The sequence below is a fragment of the Leucoraja erinacea genome, chromosome 34, assembly GCF_028641065.1.
Source record: "Leucoraja erinacea ecotype New England chromosome 34, Leri_hhj_1, whole genome shotgun sequence".
Taxonomy (NCBI): domain Eukaryota; kingdom Metazoa; phylum Chordata; class Chondrichthyes; order Rajiformes; family Rajidae; genus Leucoraja; species Leucoraja erinaceus.
Window position 1 is genome coordinate 12,255,343 of NC_073410.1, and position 24,788 is coordinate 12,280,130.

General features: G+C 45.4%; 1 protein-coding gene across 1 annotated transcript in view; it reads right to left on the reverse strand.

Annotated features, from left to right (window-relative positions):
* Positions 1-24,788, reverse strand: part of LOC129712997 (glutamine--fructose-6-phosphate aminotransferase [isomerizing] 1-like) — a 54,616-nt gene that overhangs the window by 12,641 nt on the left and 17,187 nt on the right. Inside the window, exons 7-14 of the mRNA XM_055661838.1 lie at positions 23,253-23,314; positions 16,376-16,455; positions 15,320-15,428; positions 14,534-14,697; positions 11,433-11,528; positions 9,710-9,807; positions 5,147-5,267; positions 297-454 (exon numbers count right to left, since the gene is read on the reverse strand). Of these exons, the coding sequence (XP_055517813.1) occupies positions 297-454; positions 5,147-5,267; positions 9,710-9,807; positions 11,433-11,528; positions 14,534-14,697; positions 15,320-15,428; positions 16,376-16,455; positions 23,253-23,314 (888 nt within the window). The remainder of the gene's footprint in view (positions 1-296; positions 455-5,146; positions 5,268-9,709; positions 9,808-11,432; positions 11,529-14,533; positions 14,698-15,319; positions 15,429-16,375; positions 16,456-23,252; positions 23,315-24,788) is intronic.

The window sequence follows — 24,788 nt, forward strand, 5'->3', positions numbered from 1 at the left end:
GGTTTAATCTTGACCTTGTGTGCTGTCTGTGTGGAGTTTGCACGTTCTCGCTGTGGCCACGTGGCTAAGGTTTCCTCCCACATCCCAAAGTCGTGCGGGTTTGTAGGTTAATTAGCCTCTGTAAATTACCCCTATGCAGATCTAGAGTTAATGGGTGATTGATGGTCAGCATGGACTTGGTGGGCTGAAGGGCCGGTTTCCATGTGGTATCGCTAAACTATACCCAAGCTGGATTTGACATGGCTCCAAGCCATCGCAGAATATCCCAACAGCTCCGAGCTGGTCAAACGTCCTACCTTTGTGCTGGCCACACCAATCTCTGGTCCAGCATTGACGTGAACGCCACAGTCCGTCTCGCGGGAGATGGAGCTGCCAACTGTGTTGGTGATGCCCACAGTCAGGGCCCGTCTCCCTTTGCAGTACCTCAAGGCCATTAACGTGTCTCCAGTTTCACCTGCAGAACAGAGAACAATGGGTTACAGGGCCGAGATCACAACTCGCCACCCAGGCATCTCAATAGCCTCTGAATCCCATTAAGCGGCACATTCAGCAACAGTGGAAGAAGCAAAACAACAGCAAACTGATAAAGAAACCACATTTCCCTTCCCCTCAAAATGATACCACTGTGGTAGAATTACTGCCATACGGCACCAGAGACACAGTTTCAACCCTGACTACTGTTGCTGCCTGTATGAAGTTTGTACGTTCACCCAGTGACCGTGTGGGTCTTCTCCTGTTGCTCTGTTTTCCTCCCACGCTCCAAAGACGTATAGGTTTGTAGGTTAATTTGGCTAACCTAAGACATATAGGTTTGTAGGTTAATCCAGTCAAAGTAAAGACTATACAATCAAGCCGTCCACTGTGTACAGATATAGGACAAAGGGTATAACGTCCAGTGTGAGATAAAGTCCAGTCATGTCCGATAAGATAGTTCAAAGGTCTTCATTGAAGTAGATGGAAGGTGAGGACCGCTCTCTGGTTGGTGAGAGGACGGTTCAGTTGCTTGATAACAGTAGGGATAAAACTGTCCCTGAATCTGGAGGTGTGCGTTTCAAACTTCTGTACTTCTGATGGTACCTGGTGAACTTCTACCACTGCACCATCGAGAGCATCCTTACCAACTGCATCACAGTATGGTATGGCAACTGCTCTGTCTCCGACCGGAAGGCATTGCAGAGGGTGGTGAAAATTGCCCAACGCATCACCGTTTCCACGCTCCCCTCCATTGAGTCTGTCCAAAGCAAGCGTTGTCTGCGGAGGGCGCTCAGCATCGCCAAGGACTGCTCTCACCCCAACCATGGACTGTTTACCCTCCTACCATCCGGGAGGCGCTACAGGTCTCTCCGTTGCTGAACCAGCAGGTCGAGGAACAGCTTCTTTCCGGCGGCTGTCACTCTACTCAACAACGTACCTCGGTGACTGCCAATCACCACCCCCCCCCCCCCGGACACTTACTATTTTTTTATTCAAATCGTTTGCTATGTCGCTCTTCAAGGGAGATGCTAAATGCATTTCGTTGTCTCTGTACTGTACACTGACAATGACAATTAAAATTGAATCTGAAACTCTGAATCTGAGAAGAGTGAGTGTCTGGGGTGAGACTGATCCTTGATTATGCTGCTGGCCTTGCCGAGGCAGCATGAAGTGTAGATGGAGTCAATGGAAGGGGAGGTTGGTTTGTGTGATGGTCTGGGCGCTTTCCACAACTTTCCACAATTTATTGGTCTTGGATGGAGCCGTTCCCAAACCATGCTGTGATGCATCCCGTTAAAATGCTTTCTGCGGCGCATAGTTTAAAGATAGAACATTTATTTGTCCCCAAGGATCTTTAATGCAGTCAAATTCATAAAATAAGATATTTAAATTATCATGGTCCACAAAACTCAAAAATATAAAAACTGGCAACAGGCATGGTCATGAAAGGGGGTAGGGCATGGAAAACTCGACACAAGCCCCGCTGCGGTCATGTCTTTAAACATTACGCAAGGACAAGGGTCATCTATACCATAGCTGGGCTGAGGCATCATTTTACACCATTGGGTTCTGCCCAGTAAATTCTAATAGGCATGATGGAATTCTGTGGAATTCTCTGCCACCGAAGGCAGTGGAGGCCAATTCACTGGATGTTTTCAAGAGAGAGTTAGGTTGAGCTCTTAGGACTAACGGGAATCAAGGGAGATGGGGAGAAAGCAGGAATGGGGTACTGATTTTGGATGATCATATTGAATGGGGGGGTACACAAAAAAGCTGGAGAAACTCAGCGGGTGCAGCAGCATCTATGGAGCGAAGGAAATAGGCAACGTTTCGGCACGAAACGTTGCCTATTTCCTTCGCTCCATAGATGCTGCTGCACCCGCTGAGTTTCTCCGGCTTTTTTGTGTACCTTCGATTCTCCAGCATCTGCAGTTCCTTCTTAAACACAACATATTGAATGGGGGTGCTGGCTCGAAGGGCCGAAAGGCCTACTCCTGTAACAATTTTCCATGTTTCTATGTACAGGTTTATTATTGTAAAGAAGGCAGATGCTATGTCCATTAATACTCAAGAGTTTAAAAATATCACAATGTGGGAATAAGACTGAAAACTGTCAGTGTCTTCTGAACCGGTTCAGATGTATACTGGTGCTCCCCGATTTACGATGATTCAACTCGCGACAAATCTCTGGTAAAAAAGGATAGGTGATGATTCGGGTTGGGAGTGAAGATGGTGAAGATGCTTCGGTATAAACCAGCATCAGTTTCTTCCTGCACAGGGTTGTTAATACAATCGGTCAAAATACGATAGAATACAGGCCAAGAGACATCCTGTACCAGATTACCATGCTTTATAACCAATCCTGATGTAGTCCAAACAGAAGGACGGTGAAGAAGGGTCTCGACCCGAAACGTCATGCATTCCTTCTCTCCAGAGACGGTGCCTGTCCCGCTGAGTTACTCCGGCTTTTTGTGTCTATCTTCGGTTTAAACCAGCATCTGCATTCCTTCCTACACAGTCATGTACTGAGGTCCCATTCAACAGGCCGACTGTCAGTTGACCTTGTTAACGGTTGGGTTAAAGTTACGTGGCCCAAGGCACATTAACACAGGCCAGCATTCTGCCTCAACACTACAACAGTGACCTTTAATGTAGCAGAGTGCTGTCAGCAATGCTGGAGCACAGCAGCTGCTTCTTAAAATATGTTTGTACTGGGTTTGTATTTATTTGGATCAGGTGGGTTGTGGTGGGTGAGTGTCCCTTGGTTCACAAACACAGCAAAAACATTCGGCAGATAGCGCACCTTACAAACCACCAGTGGGTCCTCCACATTTATACACGCACGCACGCACTCAGACGCACACACAAATTCATTGCAATTATACAGGAGCGAGAGATGCTGGAGGGCAGGGAAAGCGATGTCCTTTTTTATTCGAACAGACCAAGAGGAAGATCTGATACTAATATTAAAATAATAAAAAGCTTTTGATAAGGTTGGTAAGTAATCCAATGACACATTTGCTTAAGGTCATTATAGACATATTAGAAGTGTTTTGATGTGGTGGGTTGCTGGGAAATAAGATGCTGTAGCAGGAACGAAGACTTGGAGATGGCAGACTTTAGGAAGCAGCTCGCACTCGCTGCCATCTTGTAGACCAAGCCCACACTTTCTCCAGTGTAGAAATTGAGCTGCAGATGCTGGTTTAAACCGAAGATAGACACAAAAAGCCAGAGTAACTCAGCGGGTCGGACAGCAACTCTGGAGAAAATGAATCGGTGACATTTCAGATCGAGACCTTTCTACAGACCTTCTTCAGTCTGAAGAAGGGTCTCGACCCAAAACGTTGGCTATTTCTTTTCTCCATAGATGCTGCCTCACCCGCTGAGTTTCTCCAGCATTTTTGTCTAGCTTTGATGTTTCCAGTATCTGCAGTTCTTTCTTAATCAAAGAAAAATCAGCTGCCCATGCAATTGAACCACACTAGTTGTTCAATAAAGTTGAGGGTATGTTTTCAGATTTTAATTTGGAAATGCATTGCATTCTCCATTGACGACTCTGCTTGTTTTACAGGAAGGTGCTTTTGCCTTTTCTCCAGAGATGATGCCTGACCTGCTGAGTTACTCTGGCCTTTTGAGTCTATCCACACCGTCACGTTTTGTTCATCCCCCAATATGAAGCTGTTGGGACAAAACTGGCGCCAATCTCACTGGCTTAGTACATTGGTGTCAAGACAATCTCTCCTTGAATGAGGGCAAAAGAAATGAGCTGGTCAGGAGGTGGGGTGCAGTAAAGGACCCACTCTGCATCAATGGTCCTTTAGTGGAGATGGTCGACAGCTTCAACTTCCTTGGTGTAAATATCACCGGCAATTTGACCTGGTAAACTCTGTGACCAAGTAAACACACCTGCACCTCGACTTCCCCACAACACTAAGGAAATTCAAATATCTTCAGCGTCTTTCCAATGTCTACAAATGCACCATGGAAAGCACCCCATCAGGATGCATTGATCTTTGTTATGAGAAATGTACTGCCCAAGACATAACCCATTATGCAAATCAGACTCTTCCCCTAACCTCACCCCCCTCCCCCCTCTGCCTCTCCATCCAATCATGGCTGATCTATTTCCCCCTCTCAAGCCCATTCTACTGCCCTCTCTCGATAAACTTTGATGCCCTTACTAGTGAATCTATTCATTTCCGTTCTAAAAATACCCAATATCACAGCCGTCTGTGGCAATGAACTCCACAGATTCACCACTCTCTGGCTAAAGACATTTTGGCAAGCCCCTCAGATCACCAGGATGAATGAACTAACGCAGTTCATGTTGGTTCTCCATAATTCCCTCAGGGGTAACCTGACTCGCCAATAAATGGTGGTGTAGGAGGGTGCTGCAGATGCTAGTTTACACTGAAGATAGACACAAAATGCTGGAACAATTCAGCGCGTCAGGCAGCATCTCTGGAGAAAAGGAATAGATGACATTCGGGTCGAGACCTTTCTTCAGACTCACTTCTTCAGACTTCACAGTCTGAACAAGGGTTTTGACCCGAAACGTCACCTATTCCTTTTCTCCACAGTTGCTGCCTGTCCCAACAAATGCAGGTGCCGTATGAAAGCGGGGCAAATAATCTTGCATCGAGAAACATATTTCACAGAAGCTTCACCGTACCTGACTGGCTGAGGAAAATGCAGACATCGTCTCGGTAGACGGGCGTACTGCGATCCAGGAAATCGCTGGAGAGTTCCACCATGACCGGCAGCTCGGTCAGCTCCTCGAGGATTTGCCGGGTCTGCGGGAGGAATCGGGGAACAGGCAGAAGTCAGGTCAACTCCAACAAGAAGAAGGGGAAATTGAATTTCTTTTCAACGTGGAGAAAATATCAGATGTGGATGCCGTAGAGTTGTCAATTCATAAGCACAGAAACAGGTCCTTCAGCACAATCCGCCCATGCCATCCAAGATCCTCTAAACAAAGAGTTACTCCGGCACTTTGTGTCGTTCCTGCCAAATGCATATTCAGCATCAGTGAACATGAACAGGGACCTTGTGTGTAGGAAGGAATTGCAGATGCTGGTTTACACCGAAGATACATTAGACACAAAATGGTGGAGTAATTCAGCGGGACAGGCAGCATCTCTGGATAGAATGGGTGACGTTTTGGGTCGAGACCCTTCTAATGTCACCCATTCCATCTATCCAGATCTGTCCAGTTCTTATGAACATGGACTTTGTTACTCACCTCCCAACCTCAAGGTGGCACCATCTACACCTCCACCCTCCACATCGACTGGGAGTTCAACGTGGCTTCTTCATGGTCAATCTAACACAATCACTCCACAGATGGGAGCACACAGCATGGATGCAAGCGTCAGTAAAATATTGAGTGAGTTCCTTACTGCTTGAGGTGCCATTAAACCCAAGCCTCTTCGACCTTCAATTGGAGAAGTTGAGCTCCTCCCTCCCATTATACAAGATCACCAAAACTAAGTCTGATGCTTATTATAGGAGTTTAGCAAGGCACAACACCTTGCTACACCCCACCAGTGACTAGGTGTCAAAAGATTATCAGCTGTACAATATTTGATGATATCCCCAGATTATGAAAGGCACGACACAAATACACATCTTTTGATCATTTTCATACATGATACCAGCATTTCAACTGCACAAGGTGTTGTTTTAAATTTACATTTAAACCTTGCGGTTACATGAACAGTGGTAGTCACAGGTTGCAGAAGCAGGCTATCCGGCTATGGATCAACATACACAAACAGGGACAATACCAGTCATTTAGAAAGTACATTAGATGTTCAATGTCCCAGCAGTTTGCACTCGAGCTGGTATCGGGACATTGAATTGGCAGCTCAGGTACCCAAGAAGGTAAGGGCTTGTGGAAATCCCCCTCCTCTTTGGTCAGAAAAGGGAGAGCAGAAGAAGGAATATCGGGAAAACAGGCAGTTTCAGTTTATCGGAAGCTAGGCACCACTGAGGCAGCCAGGATATATTATGGTGAGTTACCACATTCCTGGTCTATTGCAGTCAATAGGTATTTACAGAAGGCAGGGGGAGGCGGATTGCGGGATTTCAACCCAGTGCCGATGAAGGACTGATGATATCTCCAATTAACGGACATGTCATGTCAAGTCGAGGTTAACGTCAAGCAAAACGATGGTGAGGAACAGTTACAATGTAAAATCGTGTTTGCAACAGCATGACAAGTACAGAGATGCATTGTACGCTCAAAATAAATTATATAAACGACACATAACATTTCTAAAATAAATACTGCAAAATAAAAACCAAGACAGTAATGCAAAGTATATATTTTTTTTTAAACAAGTTCATGGTAGTACAGGAGGTGGTGGCCCATTGTCATTGTAGCGCAGCGGTAGAGTTGCTACCTTACAGCGCCAGAGACACGTGTTTGATCCTGACTACAGGTGCTGTCTGTACACGGTTTGTACGATCTCCCCGTTACTGCGTGGGGTTTCTCTGTTTCCTCCCACATTCGAAAAACGTGCAGGTTGCAGGTTAGGTGGCCTTTGTAAATCGTCCCTAGAGTGTCTCTCCCCAGCCCTCCAACCCGTCTCTCTCTCCTCCCTCCCCCCACTCTGTCACTCTCCCATCCCCCCCCCTCCCTGCCTCTCCCCCCCCCCTCTGTCTCTCTCCCTTCCTCCCCCTCTTTCTGCCTCCCCCCCCCCCCTTCTGTCTCTCACACCCCCCCCCCCCCCCCCCCAGGAGACAAAGGGGGCCCACTTCATCAGGGGCCCACTTCCCCCCCCCCCCCTCTCTCTGTCTCTCTCTCTCTGGGAAATTGGCACAGTGCTCCTTAGGAAAAGCCACAGATCCAGTTGATGGCTAGGATAGAAAACTGGATGTGAGTCAAGCAATGTCAAGTCAAGTTTATCGTTGTATGGACAACTGCGGTGAGGTACAATTAGAATGGAAATCTTGCTTGCAGCAGCATCGCAGACAGTTAGACACGGACAAACACTAAAACAAAATGTGCAAAATTGCATACACGATTTCCACAACAAAAAAAGACATCGACTCAGCCAAACGCACAAAAAATAAATGGTACCTAAATTACACATAACTATTTGAAAAGAAAGAAGACTGTACAAAAAAGCAAGACAAGTTCTTCCCAAATTTCCCCCACAGTTTGTGCAAAGTAAAACCACCTCCTGACGCACTGAATGATTTCTCATGTTACAAGTTGAACTTCCAAATATAGACAGGAGTTGTGTTACACTGGGGAATTGGACGAAAAAGCAAAGGGCCAATTTCAACTGGAGCTGCAGGGCAATGTAAATAAGCAGCCAGGAGGCCAACAGTGGAAGCACAGAGGGACAATTATCCTGCTGCAAACTCCAGGCCAGTGGGTGGGAGTCGGGGGAGTTGCAGGGCTGTGGGGGAACACCGCTGGTGCAGGGTCTGACAGTGCCTCCATTTACATATGAATTCAATTTCTGGAGAGGTAATTGCCTCATTATAATCAAACATGGTTAATGAGGCGTGGAGCCTGTCAATAGGGAAGCACAGTTCAGCGTGAAACACCTCCCCACCCAGCCTCTCTCAATCGGAAGACAATTTGTCACCATTAGACAACAGCTGTGAGAGACAGACTCCAGATCCAGAACTGCTATAAATTAGTCGTTAACATATGAACACATCTGTGTAGTCAGGGGGCAGGCATGCCCTCTCCGAAGATCAAACCCACGTTTAGAAAACAGTGCAGGGCACAGATTCGCCCATGATGTCTGGGCCAAAGGTAGACAGAAATGCTGGAGAAACTCAGCGGGTGCAGCAGCATCTATGGAGCGAAGGAAATAGGCGACGTTTCGGGCCGAAACCCTTCTTTAGATCATGTCTAGGCCAAATATGCCTATTCTAACTAATCCCTTTTGCCTGCACCTGGTCCATATCCACGTGTATCTTAAACCCCACTATCGTGTCTGCTTCCATCACCAGTGCGTTCCAGGCACCCACCAACCTGTGTAAAAAAAAAAAAACTTGCCCCACACATCTCCTTTAAACTTTCTCCAATTTTCAAGTTATGTTCTCTAGTGTTTAACATTCTCACTCTGGGACAAACAGTTCTGGCAGTTTCCCTGCGTATGGTTCTCCTAAGTTTATATGCTTCTATAAAATTGTGGGTGGCATGGTGGCGCAGTGGTAGAGTTGCTGCCTTACAGCACTTACAGCTCCAGAGACCCTGGCATGATCCTGGCTGCGGGTGCGGTCTGTACAGAGTTTGTACCTTCTCCCCGTGACCAGCGTGGGTTTTCTCCAAGAACGTTGGTTTCCTCCCACGCTCCAAAGACGTGCAGGTTTGTAGGTTAATTGGCTTGGCCTAAATGTGAAAATTGTCCCCAGTGTGTGTAGGATGGTGTTAATGTGTGGGTACCATTGGTCGATGCAGACTCGTTGGGCCGAAGGGCCTGTTTCTGCACCCTATCTCTAAACTAAACCAAATTAGGTCACCCCTCAACCTCCAATGCTCTAGAGAAAACAATGCATGTTTTTCCAAACCTGTCCTCAAAGCCAATACCCACAAACGCAGGGAAAATGTTTACCTTTACCAGGCCAATTTACCTACATACCTGAACATCTGTAGGCTGGGCCAGAAGGCGAGATCACATGGGATCCAGTAGGAGCTACTCCACTGGCTTGGTGGTAAAAGTTTGAGGGTGGGGGTGGAGGGTTATTCAGATTGGAGGTCTGTGACCAGTGTGCCACATGGAGTGACGTTAGGCCCACCTTTGCTTACCATCTATCTGGATGATGGGTAGTTGGCTTGGTTAGTAAGTTAGATAATAAAACTGGTGGGTCGACTGGACAACGGAGAAGATTATCGAAGATTACAACAGGACTTAGATCAATCGAGGAAGTGAGCTAAGGAATGGCAGGTGGAATTTAACTCAGACAAGTGCAAGGTGTTGCATTTTGATAAGTTATTTATCAAATGACATTTCCTCAGGTACATGGATAGTAAGCATTTGCGGGGATATGGGCCAAACGCAAGCAAAAGGGACTAGCACGGGTAAACACCATTGAAAGGCCTGTTTCCACACTGTATAACAAAGATAAAATAGAAACAGCAGTGCATACAGAGATCAAACAGAAAATAAACTATTCTGTAAATAAAGTTGAGGTTTCATGGGCTGATCTCAGCAAAACTTGAATTTGAACTTTTGACTTTACGACTTTAAAAATATCAATGAAAACATACCGCCAGTCCAGAATGGTAGCTGGTTCCACAGGCAATAATTAGCAAACGTCTGCATCTTCTGATATCTTTAATTAAATCTTTTAATCCTCCAAGGATCACTGAGGAGAAACAGGCAACATACAGGTTGAGGCTGAGCCAAACATTACGGCTGGTCTGTTTGTACGTGGTTGCACAATAACAGTCAGGGTGCACTACTCCGAACATCCACAGGACAGGATTGCCACAGATCTTCTCCAGGAGAGCATCCAATACCATTGCTACATTGCACTAGACATCTTTGTAAAACAGGGTAGATAGACACAAAATGCTGGAGTAACTCAGCGGGACAGGCAGCATCCTTCTATCGAGTTACTCCAGCATTTTGTGTCTATCTTCAGTGTAAAACAGCATCTGCAGATCCTTCCTACCCATTTTGTAAATCAGGGCGCTGCAGAATTGGAATTGTCTGCTGCATTAAGAAGAGTATGGAGTGTCCCCACCTTCACACTCAGCGAATACCTGTTATCAAGGAATCAGGGATTTTCCTAACACCAACTAAATGCTTTTCTGGTCCATAGCCACTTCAACACAGAGAGTAAACGACACTGTTAGCCTCGAATGTTGGGTCGGACAGTCCGATCCGCGGGGCAGCAGTAACAGGAAGAACTCCGCGGGTCAGGCAGCATCTCTGGAGAAAAGGAATAGGTGACGTTTCGGGTCGAGTCCCTTCTTCAGACCCAACCCGAACCATCACCTATTTCCTTTTCTCTAGAGATGTTGCCTGACCTGCTGAGTTACTCCAGCATTTTATGTCCAACTTTGGTTGAAACCAGCATCTCCAGTTCCTTCCTACACATCGGAAGAACTCTGAACCTTAACTATGAATTGCACTATTCTCTCAATGACAGATGCTAGACTCGGTGCCCGATTACAAGGTGGTTAGACTAATGGAGTGGCTCTACGAATGCTGACACGGCCAGCTCCAACCTGCAGCTCACTCACTGCACAGTAGGGAGGTGAAATTGTCCATTTAAATCGACTTTGAAAGCCTTTGGCAGCCAGTGATTAGAATATTCTGGGGGGGGGAGGGATTCCCCGAAACAAACACAGGGGGAGCTCTACCTTGCATGGGCTTCCACTGGGTACAAGGCATCAGTTCAACTGGCCCTATACACCCTTCATACAAATATTATTCCTTATAACATTGAGACCAGTACCTCAGGTGTGCTCTAACCACCACCCTGTAAAATTGCAACAAAACACCTTGGTAGATTAAATTTAAAGTGTCCACTATCCCCCATGAAAGTAGAAAATGTGGAAATATTCTGGAGGTCTGGCCACATTTGTGGGAAGGGAAACAGAGTTCACATTCACCTCTCCAAGCCAGACTGATACGAGGGCAAATTGTGGACGACACCAGCACCAAAGGATCAAACAGACCACTGTCCCTCATGAACACAGCAATGGAGATTTCATGTACAATGCAAGAGAAAAATAGGCAATTGCACTTTAGGGGAAAAAAAAGTTCTTGCAACCTGAAGTTTGACTGTAGTTGCCTTCAACACGGGAAATGGTTCCAGTACATACACAGATTACAGCAGCAGGCATTTGTGCTGTTCCTCCTCATCCCCTCCTCTTTGCACTTCCACTATTTCCCAGAGATTCCCAGTTGATGCAACTTCTAACAGTGTTCTTGCTAGGAATTGAAGGTGGAAAAAGGGCAATTGTGCAACAGCGTTATTACCTGTGTTGTCCGCAAAATTGACTCGTCCTCTCATTGTGTTCACCACCGATTCTGGCTGCTCGAAGATTTCTTTCTGCATGAAGGAGCTATAGCTTCCTGTGAACAGATCAGGCAGAACAACAACGTGAAAATTACTTCATACAAAAAGGATTCGTCTACAGGAAAACAAAGTATTAAAACTACGCTCATAATAATTCATCAAGGGCCATGCAGATGCATGAGTCTTTTTGCTATAAAAATCATTCTAACTGTGTGTGTATTTAACAACTCCCAACATCATCCATCTGAAGAAGGCTTTCGGCCCGAAACGTTGCCCATTTCCTTCGCTCCATAGATGCTGCCTCACCTGCTGAGTTACTGCAGCATTTCTGTCTACCTTCAAGTTGAGGTATAGGTTGCCTAGAGGAGGTGCTGGAATTGGGCGCAATCACGACATACAAGAGACATTTAGGCAGACACTTAAATGGCAAAGCATAGGAGGAGATTTTGCAGTGGAGTAAGCTTGCTAGTGGGCTCGGAGCTCATTGAGCTGTAGGTGCGGGGGATACAAAGGCAAGGCCTAAGGCCTAGTAGAATACGGATATTATGGATGAGAGTAGATGGGAGAGAAGGATTGGCACGGATGCGGTTGGTTGAAAAGCCTGTTTCCATGCTGTACAAATCCGTGACTAATGTCAGAGGATTAAATGTCTTTCCGGGAAGGAAATGTGTTGCCCTGACCCAGCCTGGCTTGTACGTGACTTCAGACCCACCAACGCTGCGGACCATTAACTATCCCCTCAGTTCAGGAGCAGGAAGTGAAAACCAGATAGACAATCTGTTTGTTGTGATGTTGATCGAGGGATAAATGTTGAGCAGGACACCAGGGAAAAGGGCCCTGATCCCCTCTGCCTGATCCCACACGTCACTGGAGAGCAAAAGCAGGGCCTTGTTTTAATCCGTCATTTGCAAGGCAGCACAGATGACAATTACCCAGACTGGGCCTGTGCTCTCTTTAGTTTAGAAGAACGAGAGGTCACCTCATTGAACCGTATAAAATTCCTTAGGGATTTGACAGGCGAGATGCAGAGTTGATGTTTTGCCTGGTTCGGACGTACAGGACCAAAGGACACAGTCACAAAGTAAGAATAGGTGACGTTTCGGGAAGGGTCCCAACCCGAAATGTCACCTATTCCTTTTCTCCAGAGATGCTGTCTGACTTGCTGAGTTACTCCAGCACTTTGTGTCTATCCTCAGTTTAAACCGGCATCTGCAGTTCCTCCCTATACAAGGTAAGAGGAGTATGTATCTTTAGAAATTTCTATGACAATGTCTTACGGTCAAAGTCCATCAATTTTTAGCTTTGTGGGATAAAAGTAATCAGTGGAAGAAAGCAGGGGTGAGGCAAAAGATCTGCCTTTATCTTATAAAATCACAGCGCAAATATAAGTAGCTGTTCCTAGTTCTACTTATTTTTTCACTCAGACTCTACCAGACTGGTAGCCCACGATTTAATGAAGTCTGTGTAAGTGTATCAGATCACAAGGGTATGGATAGGGTAGATGCACGAGTCTTTTACCCAGAGTAGGGAGATTAAGAATCAGAGGTCATAGATTTCAGGTGAGTCAGGAAAGATTTAATAGGAACCTGAGGGGCAACTTTTTCACAGAGGGTGGTGGGTATATGCAATGAGTTACCAGAGATATACAGTGTTGGAGTAAATCTGTGGGTCAGGCAGCATCTGTGGAGAAAATGGATAGGTGGCGTTTCGGGTCGGGACCCTTCTTCATTATGCTCAACCCACTGAATTACTCCAGCACTTTGTGCCTCTATGGTATAAACAAGCATTTGCAGGTTGTTGTTTCTATGAGTTACCAGAGGAGGCAGTTGAGGCAGTTGAGGCAGTTGCTATAACAACATTCATCACATTTGGACAGGTACATGGATTGGAAAAGTTCAGCGGGATAGGATTCAAATGTGGGCAGATGGGACTGCTGTAGATGGGACATCTTGGTAAGCATGGGCAAGTTGGGCCGAGGGGCCTGTTTCAATGCTGTATGGATCCATGACTCTATCCCGCTAAACTTTCGGATTCAGTAGTGACTAGTCAATGACGTTCATATCCAAAGATGGGCAGAACAAGGATCTGGGCTTCACTGCAGAGAAAGGTTAACTTAGGGCATTCCTCTTAAGGGTCTGCTCCAATTACACAACCTTTTCGGCGACTGCCGGCACCCGTCATAGGTTCTGGCGTCGACCAGAAAGACACTACGACTCTTTGTGTGACTAGGCGACCTCTCACGACCATACAGGTGACCCCCTGGTGACACCCTCGACATGTTGCCAGGGGTCACCTGTATGACAGTGAGTGGGCTCCTAGTCACCCAAAGAGTCCTAGTGCCTTTCTGGTCGCCGCTGAATTTTCAATATGTTGAAAATTGTCGGCGGCCTATGACGGGTGTCGCCGAAAAGGTTGCGACGGTGAACGCAGCTTCCAGCCTTCCGAGGAATTTACAATGCTGTTCTGCTCACTTCGAACATTAAAGGGCGAGCACTGTCCTGTTTTCAGTCAGTAAAGAGGCAACTAGGAACTGGAATGAAACAGGTATTCCAGCAAGCAAGGCTCGAGCTCAGACTGCCACTCTGCAGAAACAAGGCCGATTTAAAAAATAAAACAAGAATTCTGTGGGTGAGAAGTGAGGGTCAGTCCTCACGCTTGCTCGTGCATTCAAATTCCAGGCAGCCTCCGCAGCTAAAGATCATAGAACCTTAAAACTGGACGATTTTTCTTTAAATTCCTAACACGCTAGCGGACCAAATCTATGCAGCCAAATTGATCAGAAAGGTCATAGAATCCAACAGGAATTAGCAAGTAGGTTTAAAATTGGTTCAAAGATAGACACAAATGCTGGAATAACTCAACGGGACAGGCAGCATCTCGGGAGTGACGTTTCGGGTCAAGACCCTTCTTCAAAATTGGTTCAGTGCGATCTCTATTGAAGCCATCACCAACATAGCCACACATAGAGAGTTTGAGGAGGGAGTACTTTTGGTTGGCATGGACACAATGGGCTGAATGGCCTCGTGCTACACTTTACAGTGTTGAGGACATACGGCCTTACCCTTCATCATCTGTTGAAGCTCCACCTGCAGTATCTGAATACCCCTCGCTGAGCAGTCACTCGCTGTGCGCTCGACACGGTGAATAGAGAGACATCCATCCACTACTGCCGCCACATCATCATCCTCCAGGAAGATCGCTTGGTTTGTGTGCTCTATGATTGCACTGCAAAATAAAACAAAATAACACCCCCCTGACACACTCATCGACACCCTCATTGGAAACTGCCCCCCCGCTCCCGCCAAAGATTATAAGATTAAAAATATTATCCCCATGTCATCTATTTGTGGAATCTCTGTGTTTGATCACAGTTTCACAGATTCACTGTGTAGGAAGGAACTGCAGATGCTGGTTTAAACGGGAAGATAGTCACAAATAGTTGTAGTAACTCAGCGGGACAGAAGGCGTCTCTGGAGAGAAGGCATGGGTGACATTTTGGGTCGAGGCCCTTCTTCAGACGTGTGGAGATTGAATGCTGGAGCAAGAGTGGGAACTGTCCATCTTCCCCTCATTGACAAGTTCACGACCTTATAGCACAGTGCTCCAGCCGAGAAGGACAGGCCTCAATTACCTCCCCTTAGCAACAGAAAATGCTAACCTAACCAATGCCATCAAAGGTCCACAAATATTTCAGTTCAAGTGGAAGTCTTAATAGAGTTAACTGGGGACACTTTACATTTAAGTTATGGAAATGCATATGTAAGTTCATAAGTTCGAGAAGCCGAATTAGTCCATTTGGGCCATCAAGTCTACTCCGTCATTAAGTCTGCAAGATAAAACCATTCACCTGGCATCAGATGCAAAGTAGTACTCCACTGATTTTTCTTCCCCAACAGGGTACAACGATGTAGAAGCTTCAGTGCGGGGCAAGGGACTGCTTGGCTTCAATTCTTTGCCTGTTAAAATCATGCAAAAAGTGTGTAAATCATGGGAGATTGACATTTTTACACAAGTGACCTCTTCCCCACCAGCCCCCTCCCCTAACAAAGGCTCAGAATAAAAGAATTAAAGCCCCGCTTCCATTCTGTGCTGAAACACAAACGGACAAGCTGGATTGATGTAAAACAAAATGGTTTCTACTTAGACCCAATGAAATCAAAATGGTGAGATCGCAAGCTGGCGCTAATCAGCCATTTAATTAAATCATTTAACAACCTTCACCATTTTAAACCAATCTGCCTTCCAGCTGTACCTCAAATCCACGTACTAAATGCATCCATGAATCAAACATGTTTGATTTTCCTTCCCATTACAAACTATTTCTCTTCTTCCATTCAAACCCAGAATTCTACTGCTTGGTGCCACAATTCATGATCGTATGGTGTGCCTAATCCTCATAGGTTTTGAGCACATTATATTAAATCAGGCCTGATCATTGGGCAGATGGGGCTCGTCAGCCTGGGAAGGCAGTCCATCGAGGAGAGGAAAAACGCTGATTTAAAACCTCCACTGCCTTGTGGCCATATCCAGTCATGGAAAAGGCTCCAGGAGTAAACCTCAAGAAAATCCAGAGTCGGAGCCCCTAAGGCAGTTCGTCGTTGTCTCCAACCTCACTCTGGCAGCTCCTGCGACGGCGTTGGTGCCAAATTGATCAGCGACGTGGAGAAGGGGGGCGTGCTGCATGGGCAACAGCCTGTCCTCCATATAACATTGCCCTGGCTTGCATCCGACCACAAATCACCTGCAAACTAGGATGCATCACCCATGGTCAGGCATGACCGAGGGGGGCCTACTATTATCATATTATGCAGCATATATTCCTTTTAGATAATCAATAACTCATTTGCTCAGATAGAAAGCACGATGAATAAACCTCTTTACTCGCAGCTCCACAGTTACTTACAGGTGCGATAGAGAACAGGTATATGATCTGTTGAAAACTTATGTTCACTCTTCACACCAATCATCATAGGGCTTCCCCGTCTAAGTAATAATAATAAAAAATAAATCAGCATTAAGTCATTCATCAGGCAAAAAAAATAATTTATGAAGACGCCAATATTAGAAACTGGAACAGTAGAGCACAGGACAGCAGGGGTGGGAAAACCTTTCATGTTGGAATGCTGCTTTAAGTTAGCTGTACTCTAACAAGGCCGCATCCAAGAAACTTCAATTAGATATACTTCAAAATGTACATTATTTTGTGAAAATCTAACTACCATGTACTAACTTCAAGAATATGAAATTCTAAAGTTAATTAACCTTTTAGTGACTTTGTTGCGACTGCTTTTTGTGGGAAAGCATTCGAATATTTGGTTGCAACATGGAGGTGCACAGTTTCAGCTGATCTTCTAGATGGGTATCCGTCATTTGTGACCTTAAGGGCGTCTTGATTTGGGTTAGGTAGGAGAATGTAGATTTGCAGCAATAAGTGGTTGAAAAGCAAGAAAGCATTTTTCGTACATGTCAAAGTTAAGGTACATTCTAGAGTTGCATTCGAACTAAATCATGAACATAACAGGTGTTAAAATAGCCCTCATGACTTACTAATGTTTTAATTGTGGCCGTCAGTCAGGGAGGATTCTTTTGTTGAATCTCCTTTTACACTTTGGTATTTTAAATATGTTAATTTTAAGACTAAAATAAAAATAATAAAAGACGAACAAAAACATATTCATAAAAATAAAAGGATTTGTTCTACAAAATTTGGATTCATTCAAAAGGCCGCATTGAATGAGCACTTAAAGACAGCTAGATAGGGCTCTTAAAAATAGCGTAGTCAGGGGATATGGGGAGAAGGCAGGAATGGGGTACTGATTGGGGATGATCAGCCATGATCACATTGAATGGTGGTGCTGGCTCGAAGGGCCGAATGGCCTACTCCAGCACCTATTGTCTAACGGCCTAGAAGGCAGCACCCCTGCCCTACAGCCTACAATGCCTGTGACAAACATGATATCAAGATAGACTAATCTCATCTGCCTGCACACGATTCATATTTCTCGATCCCTACATATCCATGTGCTGAGCTAAAAACATTTTAAACATCATTATCGTACTCATTCCTGGCAGCACGCGCTTCAGGCAACCAAGATTCTCAGTGTAAAAAAAACTTGTCCCGCACATCTCATTTAAACTTGGTCCCGTTCACTTTAAAGCTATGCCCTCTGGTATTTACCATGGTGGGAAAAACATTCTGCGTACCCTTTCCATATTATGAAAGGCCTTCACATCCAATGTTCAGCTGTTCTCACTCTTACAATGAGGTGGAAGATTGCAACCTTCACGTGGTCCGCCCTGTTTCAACGAATGCAATCTACCCGACGTGCACAATCAAATAAGATCAAACAGAACAAGTTGTCCTACAACTTTAGGCTGTGCACGCCATACGCAAGAAGAAGAAGAAGACTTACAATGCTGGGACATGGAGCAATCAACTTCTGCACAGCAATGAAAGGGTTGGCCAGGTAACATGCAGTTGAAGGATCTCGAAGGATAACTCTAGACCAGCACATTGTACTAACGTCCAAGCCTTCTTTGCACTGCAACACCTTCCTCCAGGGTTAGTGTCTCATTGGGAGGGTGGCAGGGTGGTCACACCTTCTCAGCATTACACTTAAGTAGCATCCTCCATACAAAGGTCCATGTTAGGATGAGGGCTTGAAGTTGCAGTGTTCTAACTAACGTACCACGATGTTGAAGATCTCTATTCTCCTCCACATGCTTGGAAACATTTTAACTAAGACATAGTTTATCTCAAACTAGAACATTAAATATTCTTTCTCAAACGACATGGTTTTCTCAGTGCTACAGATTTCATGGTTCTTTGGCAGATCATAAAGGTGAAGCAGGACACATATTTTAGAGTAGTTTATTACCAAGGTGCAGCCACAATCTTTTTGTCTGTGTGCTATCCAGTTGGCGGAAAGACTGTACGTGATTACAATCAAGAATTCTGTGCCCATTTACTGAGTGGGACGTGTAATCTCTTTTATCATGCCTCATCTAAAGTAGAAGTCCAGGCCATCTTCTAGTGAGGTCACTCCAACATCAATCGCAAGCTGTTACATGACATACACTGACCATTTCTAAAGAAGACACCACCATTCAGTGGTCTCCCATTGCTATGTAACTTGGCATCAACACCCTGTAGGCCAGCAGTAAATAGACCAACATAAATGGCCTGGCTACCAAAGTGGGCGATCCCACCATTAAAGGCTTACCTCTCAAGTGGCAGAGCTTTTCCAAGCAAGAGCATCAAGACTTCATACCAGACATAGATGGTCCAACAGATATCAAAAGCGTTGAAACTATCCCAATCCAGAGGGGGAACTTAATCAATATCTCATCCATTGCCTTAACCGTCCAACACCAGCATATCTCCAAAGGGATGGACTCCGGTGACTTCAAGTCCTCTTGGGAAGCATCTCTCCAATTAGCCATCCCTGCCATCCAGAAAGGTGCAAGCACCACTGGCAAGATGCTCTCTCTGATGTGCACTTGACTGTTTGGTATAGAGATGCAGCATTGAAACAGGCCCTTCGGCCCTCTGGGTCCGTGCCGGCCAGTGATCCCCACACACTAGCACTATCCTACTCACACTAGCGACAATTTACGATTATACCAAGCCAATTAACCTACAAACCTGTACATCTTCAGAGTGTGGGAGGAAACTGGAGAAAACCCAGGCATGTCACAGGGAGAACGTACAAACTCTGTGTAGACAGCCCCCTTAGTCAGGATCGAACCCGGGACTCTGGCGCTGTAAGGCAGCGACTCTGCTACTTGCTTGGACATATATCCACCATTCCTGGCTCATCGCGGGTCAAAATCATGCAGCTCCACAACCTACTAGCTCTGTGGGAGTTCAGCCACCACATGGACTGCAGATGTTCAAGCAGAATCACCACCATCTTTTGAAAGACAAGACCATACTTGTCTCTCCATTCATCTCCACGTCCCAGGAACAATCATCCTCTCAAATAAAAAAATGTGCATTTCATAAGTAGTAACTAGAATTGACAGCATAAAAGCAAAATCTTTGGATCACCTTTGGTGTTTAAAAAGAGAGTTAAGTTGGGTAATTTGGAGGGACAAAGAACTTCAGATTGATGAAAGGTTTACATTGAAGGTTGGACAAAATCGTAAAAATAACTCAACTGTTTCCTGTCAATGGTCGTATTGCTCTTAAGCTCCATTGAGCAAAGCTTGCAGGTTTCAGTGGAGTTGGATTTGGGGATTAGTTTATCTTGCCCACTGCCACACCGTATAAACATACACATCGACCACAGTCTAAACAGAGTGCGACTGGTTTTGTCAGATACGTAGGTGGCAACTGTGCTAAAAATTCCTGTGGGTTTGCCAACAGACGCAGACATTTTGCCAAGAATGGCCATCATTGAGTCAATCTTTCCATTCGACTTTCCTGCAGATTTTTACTGTAAGTAACACGTCCTGAAGCCTGAAAGCACAAGGCTGCCACCCCACAGCCTTTGTGAGTACATTCCTGACATTCCTGTCAGTCTTTTTAAATACATCCTTGTAGAAGATATATTTAAAATCATGGGAGAAATAGATCGGGTAGATGCACAGAGTCTCTTGCCCAGAGTAGGGGGAATCGAGGACAAGATGACATAGGTTTCAGGTGAAAGGGAAAAGATTTAAATTAATCTGAGGGGTAACGTTTTCACACAAAGGGTGCTGGCTGTGTGGAACATGCTGTCAGAAGAGGTAGTTGAGGCAGGGACTATCGCAACTTTTAAGAAACTGTTAAGATAGGTACATGGATAGGACAGGTTTAGAGGGATATGGGCCAAATGCAGGCAGGTCGTAAATGATAGGAGTAGAATTAGGCCATTCAGCCCATCAAGTCTACTCTGCCAATCAATCATGGCTGATCTACCTCTCCCTTCTAACCCCATTCTCCTGCCTTCTCCCCATAACCTCTGACACCTGTGTACTAATCAAAAATCTATCTATCTCTGCCTTAAAAATATCCACTGACTTGATCTCCACAGCCTTCTGTGGCAAGGAATTCCACAGATTCATCACCCTCTGACTAAAGAAATTTGTCCTCATCTCCTTCCTCAAAGAACTAGTGGAACAGGTGGGGCTAGTGTAGCTGGGACATGTTGGCCGGTGTGGGCAAGTTGGCCCAAAGGGCCTGTTTCCACACAATATGACTATAAGCTACAAGGAGCCGTGCACATGGAAGCAATGTGCAGCTCAAACTTCCATACTTCTGACTTCCCCACCTGGGAACTTGAATGGGGGGGGGATGCAGGCTGAGTGGAGCAGCTTTAATCGAGCACAAGGTCAGGCGAATCCAAAGCTGAACTGCCTCCACGAGTCATAAGTGATACGAGCAGATTTAGGCCATTCGGCCCATCAAGTCTACTCTGCCATTCAATCGCGGCTGAACTATCTCTCCCTCCCAACCCCATTCTCCTGCCTTCTCCCCAAAGCCCCCACTTTCAATATTTCAGGTGGAGAGGGAGATAGAGGTGGAGGGCGGGTGGTATGATTGAGAAAGTGATGGTGATAGTGTGTGGAAAGGGGATGGAGGAACTTGAACACAGAAGCTGACATTGTTACAAAATAGGGCATGTTTCTAGTCTAGGAGGCAGTGCAGAACAGTGGATTGGGAGTTGGCAGGAATGGGAGTTGTAAGGGGAGTTTTGAATGTGAGGCTGACCACCAGAGAATTGGGAACCTTCATCCCAGAGGTTCAAGGGCATGGACGAGGATAGAAGAAGACCGAACCAGTCTGGGGCACAGTGGAAGCGGGAGAGGACAGTCTAGTCCAGGCGTTGGGGAACCTGCGGCCTCCTAGTCCATTAAGTGCGGCCTTTTGAATGAATCCAAATTTTGTAGAACAAATCCTTTTATTTTTATTTTATAAATATGTTTTTGTTCGTCTTTTATTATTTTAATTTTAATCTGAAAATGAACATATTTAAAATACCAAAGTGTAAAAGAAGATTCAACAAAATAATCTTCCGCGACTGATGGCCACAAGTAAAACATTAGTAAGTCAGGAGAGCTATTTTAACACCTGTTATGCTCATGATTTCGTTCGAATGTGACTCTAGAATGTACGTTAACTTTGACATGCATGAAAAATGCTTTCTTGCTTTTCAACCACTTATTGCTGCGAATCTACATTCTCCTACCTAATCCAAATCAAGACGTCCTTAAGATCACAAATGACGGATACCCATCTAGAAGATCAGCTGAAACTGCATAACTTGATTTAGTTCTAATGTGACTCTAGAATGTACGTCAACCTCCCACAAAAAGCAGTCACAACAAAGTCATTAATTGGTTAATTAACTTTAGAATTAACAAAATGTTTTCATTTTCTTGAAGTTAGTACATAGTAGTTAGATTTTTACAAAATAATGTACATTTTGAAGTATATCTAATTGAAGTTTGTTAGATGCGGCCTTGTTAGATTACAGCTAACTTAATGCAGCATTCCAACATGAAAAGGTTCCCCACCCCTGGCCTAGTCTCTGCCAGGACAGTGCCTTCCTCACTGTTTTGTAGAACACAGCGCACTGACACACCTCACAGGTTCCATTCCACTGAAGAAGGGTTTCGGCCCGAAACGTTGCCTATTTCCTTCGCTCCATAGATGCTGCTGCACCCGCTGAGTTTCTCCAGCTTTTCTGTGTAACCTTCCATTCCACTGCTGATATGCAGCTCCTCCAACGACAAAGGACTTTTTGATCTCCTGGTTGCTAAACACTTTAATTCTCCTTCCCATTCTCACACAGACCTTCCTGTCCTAGGTCTCCTTCATTGTCAGAGTGAGGCTAAATGCAAATTTGAGGAGCAGCATCTCATATTTCGCTCGGGCAGCTTACAGCCCAGTGGTATGAATATTGATGATAGACATAAAAAGCTGGAGTAACTCAGCAGGACAGGCAGCATCTCTGGAGAGAAGGAAAGGGTGATGTTTCAGGTCGAGACCCTTCTTCAGACGTGAATATTGATTTCTCTAACTTCAGGTCGCCCCGGGATTCCCTCTCTCTCTATTCCTCCCCCACCCAAGTCACACCAGCTTCTCATTTTCATCCAACAAACAGCTAACAATAGCCTGCTTTCTTTATTATCATTACTTTTTTGCATATATTTCAGTCATTGTTCTTTATCTCTCTACATCATCGTTAAACTTATTAAACTTGGCTCGGACAAAACTCTGAACATTAATACCCCTTTATCTGTTATTTGCACATCAATTTATTTATTCATGTGTGTATTTACGTATATAATGGCATGTGGACACACTGATCTGTTCTGTAGTCAATGCCTACTATGTTCTGTGTTTAAGAAGGAACTGCAGATGCTGGAGAATCGAAGGTACACAAAAAAGCTGGAGAAACTCAGCGGGTGCAGCAGCATCTATGGAGCGAAGGAAATAGGCAACGTTTCGGGCCGAAACCCTTCTTCAGACTTTGCTTCAGCCTACTATGTTCTGTTGTGCTGAAGCAAAGCAAGAATTTCATTGTCCTGTCGGGGACACATGCCAATAAACTCTTTTGACTTTTTTTGATATCTCTCTTTTCTCTTATCCCTAACCAGTCTGAAGAAGGGTCTCGACCCGAAACATCACCCATTCCTTCTCTCCAGAGATGCTGCCTGTTCAGTTGAGCTACTCCAGCTTTTTGTGTCTATCTTAGACTTTCCAGTACTGAGGCCAGGTTAGCTGCATTTGATAAACTGTGTATAAAATACATGACAGCCTCCCCGTAAGGTCCAGAGCTGTGGTGCTTTACCTGGTGCAGACGGCTTGTCCTGGGAAGTGGACACTCTTGAACACCAAGGCAAAAGCACCTTCCTGTAAAACAAGCAAAATCGTTAATGAAGAATGCAATGCATTTCCAAACTAACATCTGAAAACACGCTCTCAACTTTATTTAGCAACTAGCGTGGTTCAATTGCATGAGTGGCTGAAAGGCACTGAATTTTGCTTTGATTAAGAAACAACTGCAGATGCTGGAAAAATCGAAGGTAGACGAAAATGCTGGAGAAACTCGGAGGGTGAGGCAGCATCTATGGAGAGAAGGAATAGGCGGTGTTTTGGGTCGAGACCTTTCTTCAGACTGAATTTTGTTTTGTAAGAGGTTTGCAAACAGCACCTAAGCTAAGCCGCCCGTTCCAAGGGCCGAATGAACCTGTTGTCAGCTCTCATTGGATCGTATCGCACAACCTCAGACGGATGCTTCTGTGCACTGAATCAATGCAGTGACCCGATCTCTGCTCCTTCCCATCCTCTCACGCTTCCCCCCTCCCCCCCACCTACACTAGAACTCGTCTGAAGAAGGATCTCGACCCGAAACGTCACCCATTCCTTCTCTCCAGAGATGCTGCCTGACCCACTGAGTTGCTCCAGCATTTAGTGTCTATCTTTGCTTCAGTGCACTGATGACTGACACTGCTCTCTACTGTAATTAAAACAAGCCCAGACCCAAACTAGTTTGGGACTTTGGCCAGTGGCAATGTCATTGTCAGAGACATCACTGAGGTTACTAACCCGACAGAATCTCAGAGTCGCACACCATAGAAACAGGCCCTTCAGCCAACAGAGTCCCAGCTAACCATCAACCACCCATTTACACCAACAACATTTTTATATACCGCTAATTCCCATTAACTCGCTCCAGATTCCACCACGCGGTTACTTTGGATACAACGCCCAGTGGGCAATTCACATACCTACATGCCACAGGTGTCGCAGTTAGATAGAGCTCTTAAAGATAGCAGAGTCAAGGGATATAGGGAGAAGGCAGGAACGGGGTACTGATTGTGGATTGTCAGCCATGATCATATTGAATGGTGGTGCTGGTTCGAAGGGCCGAAAGGCCTATTCCTGCACCTATTGTGTATGGGAGGAAACCAGAACCCCCGAGGGAAGTCCACGTTGTCACAGAGAGAACATGCAAGCTGCACACAGACAACATGCAGAGCATGTGGAGGGCAAGACAACTAGGCAGAACTGATAGGTAGAGAATAGGTTAAGAGATCAGTATCAACTGCCCTAGTGTGGAAAGGAACTGCAGATGCTGGTTTATGCCAAAGATAGACATAGCACACAACTCTGCGGGTCAGGCAGCATCTCTGGAGGAAATGGATGGGTGGCGTTTTGGGTTGGGAACGTTCTTCAGACTAGTTCTCGTCTATGTGGGGGGAGGGGGGGGCAAGCGTAAGATAATTGGAGGAGCTGAATTGGAAGGAGCAGATGGGCATAGATCAGTTTACAGTGAAATAAATAACACTCATGAGATTGCACCAAGAGCTGGCGTAGACTCTGT